The sequence below is a fragment of the Belonocnema kinseyi genome, chromosome 7, assembly GCF_010883055.1.
Source record: "Belonocnema kinseyi isolate 2016_QV_RU_SX_M_011 chromosome 7, B_treatae_v1, whole genome shotgun sequence".
Classification (NCBI taxonomy): Eukaryota; Metazoa; Arthropoda; class Insecta; order Hymenoptera; family Cynipidae; genus Belonocnema; species Belonocnema kinseyi.
The window spans coordinates 32,296,987-32,307,399 of record NC_046663.1 but is presented as its reverse complement, the minus strand read 5'-3'; the positions used below and the strand labels follow the sequence as shown (position 1 = coordinate 32,307,399).

The 10,413-nt window shown below is 33.1% G+C and overlaps 1 protein-coding gene across 1 annotated transcript; it reads right to left on the bottom strand.

Moving 5' to 3' along the window:
• Nucleotides 1-1,726: 1,726 nt before the first annotated feature.
• LOC117176413 lies at nucleotides 1,727-10,069 on the bottom strand. Its single transcript, XM_033366652.1, has 6 exons — nucleotides 9,741-10,069; nucleotides 3,331-3,483; nucleotides 2,938-3,252; nucleotides 2,694-2,780; nucleotides 2,433-2,498; nucleotides 1,727-2,073 (listed from the first exon to the last, which is right to left on the bottom strand). The coding sequence occupies exons 3-6, from the start codon at nucleotides 3,182-3,184 to the stop codon at nucleotides 1,727-1,729; spliced, it is 747 nt and encodes a 248-aa protein (XP_033222543.1). The 5' UTR covers nucleotides 3,185-3,252; nucleotides 3,331-3,483; nucleotides 9,741-10,069.
• Nucleotides 10,070-10,413: the final 344 nt, after the last annotated feature.

Genomic DNA, 10,413 nt, shown 5'->3' with positions numbered 1-10,413 from the left:
TAATAGCTTTGTGGTAGTAATTTTACTTGTACAGTTACATAACCTCCAAAACAGCTAAAAACGCGGTTTTTGCACCCTTAGTTTAGGATATCTTGAAAACCTGACATACAGGAGCAATTTTGAGCTCGGATTCGGATTCAGCGTATCAAAATCCTTCGGAAATGTTAGGTCTGGTCTCTGGATTTAAAATTTGTCGGCCTGTGTTATTTAAATAGTTTTTTAAAAGTAATGCACATTTTGAGCATTTTTTCATAAATAGATTTGATTTTTTCGGAATCAATGCGAAATGTCTTGCAAAAGACTTTTCGCTGTCATATTTTTAATAGTGACAGAAACTGTTAATAATTTAAACAACTTTTATGAACAAATGCACATTTTCATGATTTCTTCTCATTCCCCTTTCGCTTTTCATCTTTTCCCATTTCCCTTTCAAGATTAACCTACCCCTTCACCCTTTTCTCATTCTTCGTGAATTTTCATTTCCCCCTTCTGCATTCACTTTACCGTTTTCCTTCACCCTTTTCAATTTCCCATTCTTTCCTTTTTACTCTTTCCCCATTCACTGTTTCTCCTTTTCCTTTTTACAATTTCCCCTTACTTCATTTTCCGGTTCCCTTTAACCTTTTTCTTTGTCCTATTCTTACCTTTTCCCTTTTAATCTTTCCTCTTCCCACCTATTCCTTTCTCCTTTTCCATTCCCATTTTCACCCTTTCCGGTTTCTAATTTTTTCCTTCCCTTTACGTTTCCCCAATTACCGTTTACTCTTTCACTTTCTCATTTCCCTTTTTTCTTTTCCTTTTTACCCTTTCCCCGTTCTCTTAAACCTTTTTATCCTTTTCCCGTTCACCCCTTTCTATTTTATTCCCTTTAAATTTTCACTCTTTCCCCTTTTTTGTTTTCCTTTTACGTTTGACTGTTCCCCATTTCCCTTTAAAGTTTTCCCTTTTAACCCTGTTGACTTTCCCCTTTCTCTATCTCCTTGTTCCCTTTATCCCTGTTCTTTTTCAAATTCTTCCCTTTTCCCTTTTATTTTTCCTCTATTCCCATTTCCCACGTTTACTTTCCCTTTTTACCCTTTCCGGTTTCTTATTTTTTTCTCCCTTCTTCCTTTTTGCTATTTCCTTGGTCTGTTTTCCTTTTCCTTTTTTCTTCTTATTCTAACCTTGCTCTTTTCAAACTATCCCCGTTCCGTTCAACCTTTTGCTCTTTTTTCCCATTTCCCCTTTTCCTTTTTTTCCTTTCCCCTTTTCCCTGAACTATTTTCTGCTTTTACCATTTTTCCTTTTGTAAATATTATATGAAGAAAGTGTTTAAAGAAAAAGCACCTCCATTTACATCACCTGATATTAGCACTTCTGCCGGGCTTCCCACTTGCGTGGTTCAGTGCATGTATAGCGGGCGTAAAGTTTTTTATTTAGCGGGCGTAAAGTTCCATGTTGGCCTGGTGGTGAAGTGCGCATGTGCGAAGATCACTGGCCTGGAAGTGCCCTCATTACGCTTGCTTTACGTGCATGCAATGGAGCGTTTTCAAGCGAGGTCGGACAAAAAATAAATTTTTTATTACTCTGTTACTATAAACACAGCTTGGAGAAAATAAAATACCATAAATACAGTTATGTTAGTGAGTAAGGTATTTATTTTAAAAAGTATCACATAAACAAACCTAATATTAAAACACACATTTGTAATAAATAAGATTGTTTAACAATAACCTCAATGCTGATCTCAATGATACGGATTATTTTTTGGATCTAAAGGGCGATAATCATTGTAAGGATTATTTAAGTAGCTGGTATCATTGTAAAGTAATTCGGGTTCATCATCCTGTGAAGGGCTTTTTAGACGTTGAGGCTGCACGCTAAATAGGTCACGAGTATTTGTAACCACTGTTGGCCTTGCTGCATTTCTATTGGCTGTTCTTGTTGTCTGATATTCACCTGGTGTTATCGATTGATTTATTGCGTGCAAAGCAGGAGGTTGATTCTGTGATGAATTATGAGTATCTGAAAAATCCTCATTTCTAGGTTGGTTATAATATCCACTTTGCTCATGCTGGATAGATCTCTGTTGTTCTGGTTGAAGCGTTGAATGATGATAACTTAAAAGTTCTTTGATTTGGCTTTTAATCAGGCGATTTTCTGTAAAGGACTGCTGATGTATACAAAAATCATAATATCTGATACAAATGATACAGATGTTGACCGGGGATCTGCGTTTGCAAGATATTCAAAAATAATTATTAAAGCTGGTCAAAAACTCTCAGTTTGCGTTAAACTTAAAGCATATGAGAATATTTGACCCCATTTCATAATTAATCGGAATTTTGCGCAATAATTTGGAATGTTTTAGAATTTTTGGGAATAAATTGTAATATCTTAAATTTTGAGTAAACTGATACCTTCTGGTCTCAGGTGTTTTTTTGAAAGCTCACCTTTTTTTTGAGAATTTACTCTCGAACGCATTGATGGATCGTGTACGAGCTCTCTCGTGTTTGAATCTTCGGTTCCAAGAAAAATAAATTAAAGCATGTGAGTATATCTGACACTATTTCTTAATGATTCAGAATTTTTCAAAATACTTTAGAACATCTAAGAATTTTTGGGCCCAATTTAAAGTATCTGAAGTTTAAGGAATGCTTAAGGAGTTAAAGTTAAAGTTAAGGAATGTCTCAGATTTTTTCCTGATAGCTCACCTTCTGCTTCCTGGTATCTCCTTCTTCGCACTAATGGTACATGTACCGGCTCATTCATGTTTAAATCTTCTTTTTCTCCAGAAGTACCTTGAAGCACATAAGTCTATTTGATACTGTTTCGTAATAATTTAAAATTTTTCGGAATATTTGGCAACATTTCATAATTTTCGGGAATAGTTTAAAGCATCTGAAATTTGGAGAATACTGATACCTTCTTGTCTGAAATATTTTTTTAGTAGCTCACCTTCGGGTTGCTTGTGTTTTCTTCTCTGCTTGGGTGGAGCAGGCATTGGTATCACCTCACCAGGCTTAGATATCAGCTTTTCTGTGCTCATATCAAAGACAATGTGGCCGGAGTTATAAGCGACTGCTGGAGGTATATTGAGAGTCCCTTTAGCATAGTGTTCAAGTGACGCATCGGAATTTCGACGCTCTGAGGTTCTTTGGCTGTACTCTGGGGTTTGGTGTTGAATTGGATTATTTTGTTTCATCCGTGAAGATGAAGCAGCATGAGAACGAAACCCATACTTAGCCTTCAATTCGTCAACAAGACTTTTTCCTTCTCCGAAAAGACAAATATACAAAATTAAAGACGAAACTCATCACATCTGAGCAAAATGATTTTATAAATTTTCACCTGTTGAACTTTTAGGCTGAGAAGATGAAGGAGAATTAGATGGAGATGATGACGTAGAGAGCCTAGGAGCATCAAGTGGATCTAGGCTGTCTTTATCAATTTTAGATACCTTTTTTTTAGTGAAGAGGCTTCTAAACGAACTTGATGCCTCTTCTGTAAAAAGATAAATATAGAAAAGACATCAAACTCATCATATCGAAAATATATGACCCAGATGTTAATTGAGAAAGGATAATTAATATGGTAATTACCAATTTCGTTTAATAAAAGTATGAGAATAAGCACAGGCGCACCGAATAAAAACCTCATTTTCTTTCGGACTGGGTCAAACTGACTCGTTTAAAATTCCGTTCACGGAAACTTATAATTTTTCTTAAATCTTCTGACTTATATACATACTTTACGGTTCATGTATATTTGCAAGAAGCGGGGAAAAAATCAATAGTACACTTCCTAAAGTTTGAATTATTTTTCCTAAAATTTTTATTAACCTTCGAAGATTACGATATGCTACTGAGATGTTTACTTCCTCATAACTGCGTACTAGTTTGAGATTCAACGCGTCATTTAAATAACTATTTTAAGTTCGAATACCACATTTTAGGCTTTACACTGTGAAAAGTTTACGAGAATTTTTCCCACTTTATAATAGGGAGCATTCACATTTTCCTTAGGAATAATTATTTTCCCCAAGATTTGAGAAAATTTTCCAAAAAGTCCTTATTAGCAGCCGTATTAGGGCAAAAAAATAAAAATAAGATAAAGTTTTTAGCTGGCAGGAACAGAACCGCAACCAGGATCCTCTCTATCTGATACCTAATAATCAAAACCCGAGAATCAAGTTAAAGTTCAAAAGACGAACCAAATATAAAAAAACCTGACATAGAAATGACCTTCAATCCAAGTCAAATACGTTAAAATTTTGGAAATTTAAGTAAGATTGAAATAAAATTTAAAATCCTCTTCAGCGTCCAATAATCACGTTAATATGAAGAATTCCTGAAAATAAAACCAAGAGTCTGACGACCAAATTTGGAAAACTATCATAAAATGTGCCTATTGCTATCTAAAGAAAAAAAACTTTTTTCCTTCTCTTCTTCCTCTAAAAAAAAGACAAATATTCGTTTCCCCTTTGTACAAAAATAAAAAACAGGAAAGAAAAATGAGAAGGCAACCAAAGAAATCACATTCCTTTTCTTTTTTATTTTTTTCCTCTTTTTTATTTTTATTATTATTAAACGACAATAAAAAAATAATTGTAAAAAATAATCACGAACATTTCCAAATGTTCTTTCATAATATAATATTATGAAAGAGAGAATTATATAAGACAGAGAATTAAATAGAATTCAGAGGATTAAGAAGAATTTAGGGAATTTAGAAGAATTGACCAAATTAAAAAGAATATAGAGGATTTAAAAAAGCTCAGACAATTGAGAAGAGTTGAATGTTGAGTTTTTAATCAGATTCAAATTGTAGTAGTAGACTTTTTAATATTGAATAATTAAATTTTCTTTTTGTTAAATTGTAAAAAGAGATGAATCAAGATATTTTTCGTGCTAAGCACTAGATCTCTGGAACATAGGATGTCCTAAGAACGTCCTAAGGACGTTTTTGGGATTTTCATGGTTTTGCACCTACTGTTCTGGTAGTGTAATTACCTTACAGATAAGTATTTTTAAAAATATTTTACTTCACTTTTTTCAAACTACCAGAAGGCCATGTCTATAATTCAGAGACAGGCTGCGTCTCGACTACATTTTCACATATGACCTACTTATTGAGTCTATACAGTTAAAAATATCACACTATAGCGTCATTTTGGTAGCTTTTTAATTTTTAACTTTTTTGTTTTTATTGAACTTTCTTTAATTATTATACAATTATCATGCATAATGATAAGTGAACTTATTCATTTGTGTCAACAAATTAATTAATTTCTACTATTGAATTATGAAGTATCTCGACTAATCGAATTAGTAATTTTTGAATAATCCTCAGTGGCCCAAATTTATCTACTCAAATCTGTAAACTTCCACTAGCAATTGAAAACATGTTCATCCTTTTATTTGGAAAGACCTGAAAGTATATTTCGCATAAGGAAAAAAAACAATCTATAAATGAAAATACGTTTCTTTAGGCATTTAAGTACATTCTTATTCAAGGGAAATCATTTTTATAAAGTTTGGAGAATGAGTTTAATTGTGCATGGAAAATAAGTAAAATATACACCAAAAAATATTTATATTCTTATATTTCTTTACTCTGTTGAAACAATCAGAAGACGGAGTTCAAAATAATTATCTTTTTACCGGACAATCAGTTTCCCGATTGAATTAGAAAATATCTCGAAGAGATGAATTTTCCACTAAAATTATAAGTCCTAAATTAAAAACAAAAAATTTAATTTTAAATGAAAATTTGTGTAGTTTAAGGCGAAAGACGAAATTTCAAAAGACTATTTGAATTTTAACCAACTAGTTGAGCTTGCAACCAAAAAGATGAGTTTTCATTTTAAATTATTAATGTTTTACCACAAAGTAGAAACTTGAACAAAATATCACAAAAACTTTCTACAAATTCTGAATTTTTAGAAATATCTTGAAATATTTTAAAAACACTTCGAATTTTTTTAATTCCTATAAAGTCTCTCAATTATAATCATTAAGTTTTTAGAAATACATTAAAATATGATAAAATACAATGAAATTGCATAAAATTTAATGACACCCATGAAAACCAATGAAATATTTGAATTCCTATAAAATCCTTTAAAATTCTGCAAATTAATTGAAATACCTTATCGAGAGCTTTTGAAGGAAAATTTTCAACATCGTATTCAATTTGTGAAATTTTATAAAATGCCCTAACGGATTTTTAAATCTTTTCAAATTTTTGGAATTCACGGAATCCAAGAAATTAACAAAATTCAGGGAATACGCGTACTTTGAGGAATTCACGAAATTTAAAGAATTCACATAATTCAACGTATTGAACGAAAATCAAGAATTTGATGGGATTCCTTGAATTTACAGAATTGAAGGAATTCATGTGACTCACGGATTGCATGGAATTTACAAGATGACAGATATTTAACGAATTCAATACATTCAAGCGATTAAAAGAATCAAAGGAATTCACGAAAATCAAGGCATTCACTAAATTCAAGGAATGCACGTAATTCAGGGAATTCGCAGAATTTAAGGAATTCACGAATTGTCAAAGAATTCAGGGAATTTAAGGAATTCACAGAATTCAAGGAATTTAGGAATTCTAGGGATTCTAAGAATTCAAGGAATTTAGGAATTCGCGGCATTCTCAGAATTCAAGGAATTCACGTATCTTACAGAATTCATATAATTCAAAGAATTCGATGAACTGAAGAAATTCGATGAACTGAAGAAATTCGATGAATTCAAGGAATGCGAGAAATTTACAAAATTTTCCAAATTTTATGGAATTCACGAAAATTCACAGAAATCAAGGAATTCCAGATACTCATGGAAATTTGTTGCTTACCATAAAATGGTGGATTTTCTTACATGAATTTCTTGAATTTCGAGAATTCCCTGAATTCTAAAGATCCCGTGAATTAATTGATTTCCGTAAATTAATTGAAATCCGAAAATTTATTTCATCCCGTAAATCTTTTAATTCTGTGAATTTCGTAAATTCGGGAAATTACGTGAATTCCCTGAGTTCCTTGAATTCCCCGAATTTCTTGAATTCCTTAAATTTCTTGAATTCCTTTCACTTCTTGAAGTTCTTAAGTACCTTGAATTTCGTAAATCTCGAAAATTCTTTGAATTCCTGCAGTTCCCTGAATTCCGCGCATTCCTTGAATTGCATGAATTTCTGAAACTCCCTGAATTCCGCGATTTTCTTGAATTCTATGAATTTATTGACTTTCTTAAATTACGTGAATTTCTCAAATTCTTAGAATTACGAATTAAATTCGTGAATTTCTTTAATTCCTGGCATTACTTCAATTGTGCGAATTCCACAAATTCGGTGAATTTCATCAATTCGGTGAATTCCGTGACTTCCTTGAATAGTTTCTCTAATCGCTGTTCTCGTGATTTAAGTCTTCTTAGAGCTCCTATTCAACAATCTCCCCAGAAAATATTTGAATCTTGGGGTAACCGTACAATAAATCTTCCATTTTTATCGCGTACAACCGTCTTCAAAAAATACTCTTCGCTACAGTCTTTATCCTTGTAAGTCACTTGTGGTTTGACAATCTCTTCTAAGTTTCAAAACTTCTCTATTTGTTGATCAAGTGTGATTAAGTTGCACACTGATTGTCTTTTTAATGGTCTTCCGTCCAACCAATCGCCACTAATAATCCAGCCGAACTTACTTTTCTGTAATATAGGTTTATTATTTCCTAGGCTAATTTGGCCTCCATTAATAACTTTCCAAAATACGGAAGCTCCTAGCAGTAAATCGATCTCACTTGATTTATCAAAGAAAGAATGAGCTAGCATTAGATTTCCTGGAATATGTAGTTGATTTCTATCAAGGAGAACTTGCGGAATATTAATCGTGATCTGAGGTGTAACTAAAAATTCTAAAGTTGTCGCAAAATTGTCTACTTTGGATTTTATTTTATCTGTAGCTGATTTGTGGACTCGAGCTTTCATTGCTGCTTCTGCAATAACATACAATTTTACATCTTCCCAAGGTAATTTTAGCCTTTTGAGAAGCTTTGTCGAAATCATATTAGGTTACGATCCTGTGTCTAGGAGGACTTTACATGTGTGAATAATTCCATCTCTATCATAAATATCAATCAAGGCTGTCGATAAAACGGTCGTAATTGATGCCCTTTGATTCTGAGAGCTATGATTAGCGGCTGAAGCTGTTATGCCAGTATAAACATTAACAGCTGATGCTGTTATGTCAGTGTTATGATAAACAGCTGATGCTGTTATGTCCCTGCTATGAGTAACAGCTGATGCTGTTCCTCGTGTGCTAAACTGTTGAAGCAGTTTTTGAGAAAAATCATTATTCGAATTAAATGACTTTTGTTCCGTACAAATAGTAGTAAATTGTTTGAGATTCTTTTGACTCCGACTTAACTTTGTCATGAAAAGAAGTCTATCGTTCTAAGTGAAGTAAACTATGATGACGTTTATTGCATATTTTGCAAGAGGAAAACCTACAATTTTTGTTGAAACGCCCTTTCCCTAAACAATTCAAACATAATTCACGCTCCTTCACTAGCGAAATTCTAGAGCGAGCACCAATCTTTTTGAATTTTTCGCAATGAAATATAAAATTCGATCCATTGCACATTCCATAAGTTGTTTGAGTTGCGTAAGAAAGCGCTACCCTCTTATCTATTTCGTGTTGTGAAACTTTTTTGGATCATGCGAGTTAGACTTGTCTTTCTCTACTAACTCTAAAGTTTGACACTTGTTGGTTAAGAATTTTATGAGCCTTTCTAAAGTTGGCATCACTTCTGCATTATTGCTATTATTGACTCGATTTTTCCAATCTTGTGTAGTTTCAAAATCTAGCTTGTTTGTAATAATATAGATCGAAATAGCTCCCCAGTGATTTAATGGCTGTTCTAAATTTTCAAAGCTTGCGTGCGAGTCTGAGTGTGATCAATGAGCGAAGGTAGTGCTAAATGATTTTCTTTTAATACTGCAGGAATTTCTAGCAAATGTTTCATATGCGTGTTTACAATTAGTCGCTTGTTATCATACCGAGTTTTGAGCAATTCCTAGGTCACGGTATAATTATCCGCTAAAGTCGAAATCGTAATAATTAGTTATAAAGCGTCACCTTCTAAGAAGTCACGCAAATACTGTAATTTGATAACTGGTGGCACCTCTTGATTTTCGTGAACAGTTGCGGTGAAAGTGTCCTTAAACAATAACCATTTGTCATAATTTCTCTTAAACTTAGGTAGATTTAACAAAGGAAAATTGTGATTAACCGGTCTAAAAAGAATTAACGGAATCGGTGGTTCTTGATTCTCTTCGTTGTTTTCTTGAGGAGCGAGTTGAGAAACCGAATTAAGTGCATCTAACTTATCCTTAGTTAACCCCATTGCTTTGTGATACTGATCTTTGAAACAAATGCGCTCTTCATCCCATATTTCTAATTTATTCGGTTTGTCTGGCTCATTATTGAATGACTTGATCTCCAAATCTTCTATCTCATTTTGCACGTTATCAAAGGTTTCCCACAAGGGCGTTAAAGTTGTTAATCAGCTATCTATTTTACCTTTTGTTTGTTCGCTATCTATAAATTCAATGAATCTTTCGACCTGACTCATTATTTGAACTTTACGTCGTTTTAGTTTAGTTAATTTTTGACTCATTTTGGTAGGACGGGATTAACAGGATAAATTCCCTCATTCTTCGTATCGAGGATAAAGATCAAGGAAAGAGACTTACTTTTTTTGTGATTTTCAGTCCATTGTTAATATCTCTGCAACCAGAATATCCAAGAATAAGCACCATCTTTATCACTTGAACCCCGATTTGTTTAGCACTTGAATACCGATTTGCTTATTTTGGCGTATCTGATATAACAATGTCCATTGTTCTGTGTCTATCTGTCTAAGTCGCGAGCGAAGGTGTCTTTATTTTCGGCTCACAACGAATTGCACGAATTTTTCTGTACTGTATCTCCAAATTATGCTGCACCATCCTGCTCGAAGGACCAACAAATATGTACAATATCGTGCTGGGTAGAAAAATAAAAGTTATATTGTACAGCGAACTTAATATCTACTTTATTAAAATAAATCATTAACGAGTAGAACAAAGTCCAAGTAATCAGTTCATCGCAAACTCGTAACTAACTTATTTTCGACGCTGCGCAGCCACGCAGCGCATTCTTTACACAGGGTCGTAGCTACGAGGGGTTTCTCACACAAGGTCGTAGCTATGAGGGGCTTCAATATAGAAAAGAAAAAAGAATACTGAACACCATGTATAGAAAAAAAATCAATAATACAGAAATTTCAGTGACCAATATGTTTATTTCAAAAAGAATGACATAAAACACATAATTTGAAAACACACATATTTTAAGTATAGAATGTTATTAAAAATAGCAGCAAAT

Bases quoted from the DNA above. Each gene is read 5' to 3' on its own strand.
- LOC117176413 (XM_033366652.1), bottom strand. From the start codon at position 3,184: ATGAAACAAAATAATCCAATTCAACACCAAACCCCAGAGTACAGCCAA. The intron at 2,781-2,937 runs GTGAGCTACTAA...ATGTGCTTCAAG, and splicing joins AAAACACAAGCAACCCGAAG to GTACTTCTGGAGAAAAAGAA. The intron at 2,074-2,432 runs GTGAGCTTTCAA...CGCTTCAACCAG, and splicing joins AGTAAATTCTCAAAAAAAAG to AACAACAGAGATCTATCCAG.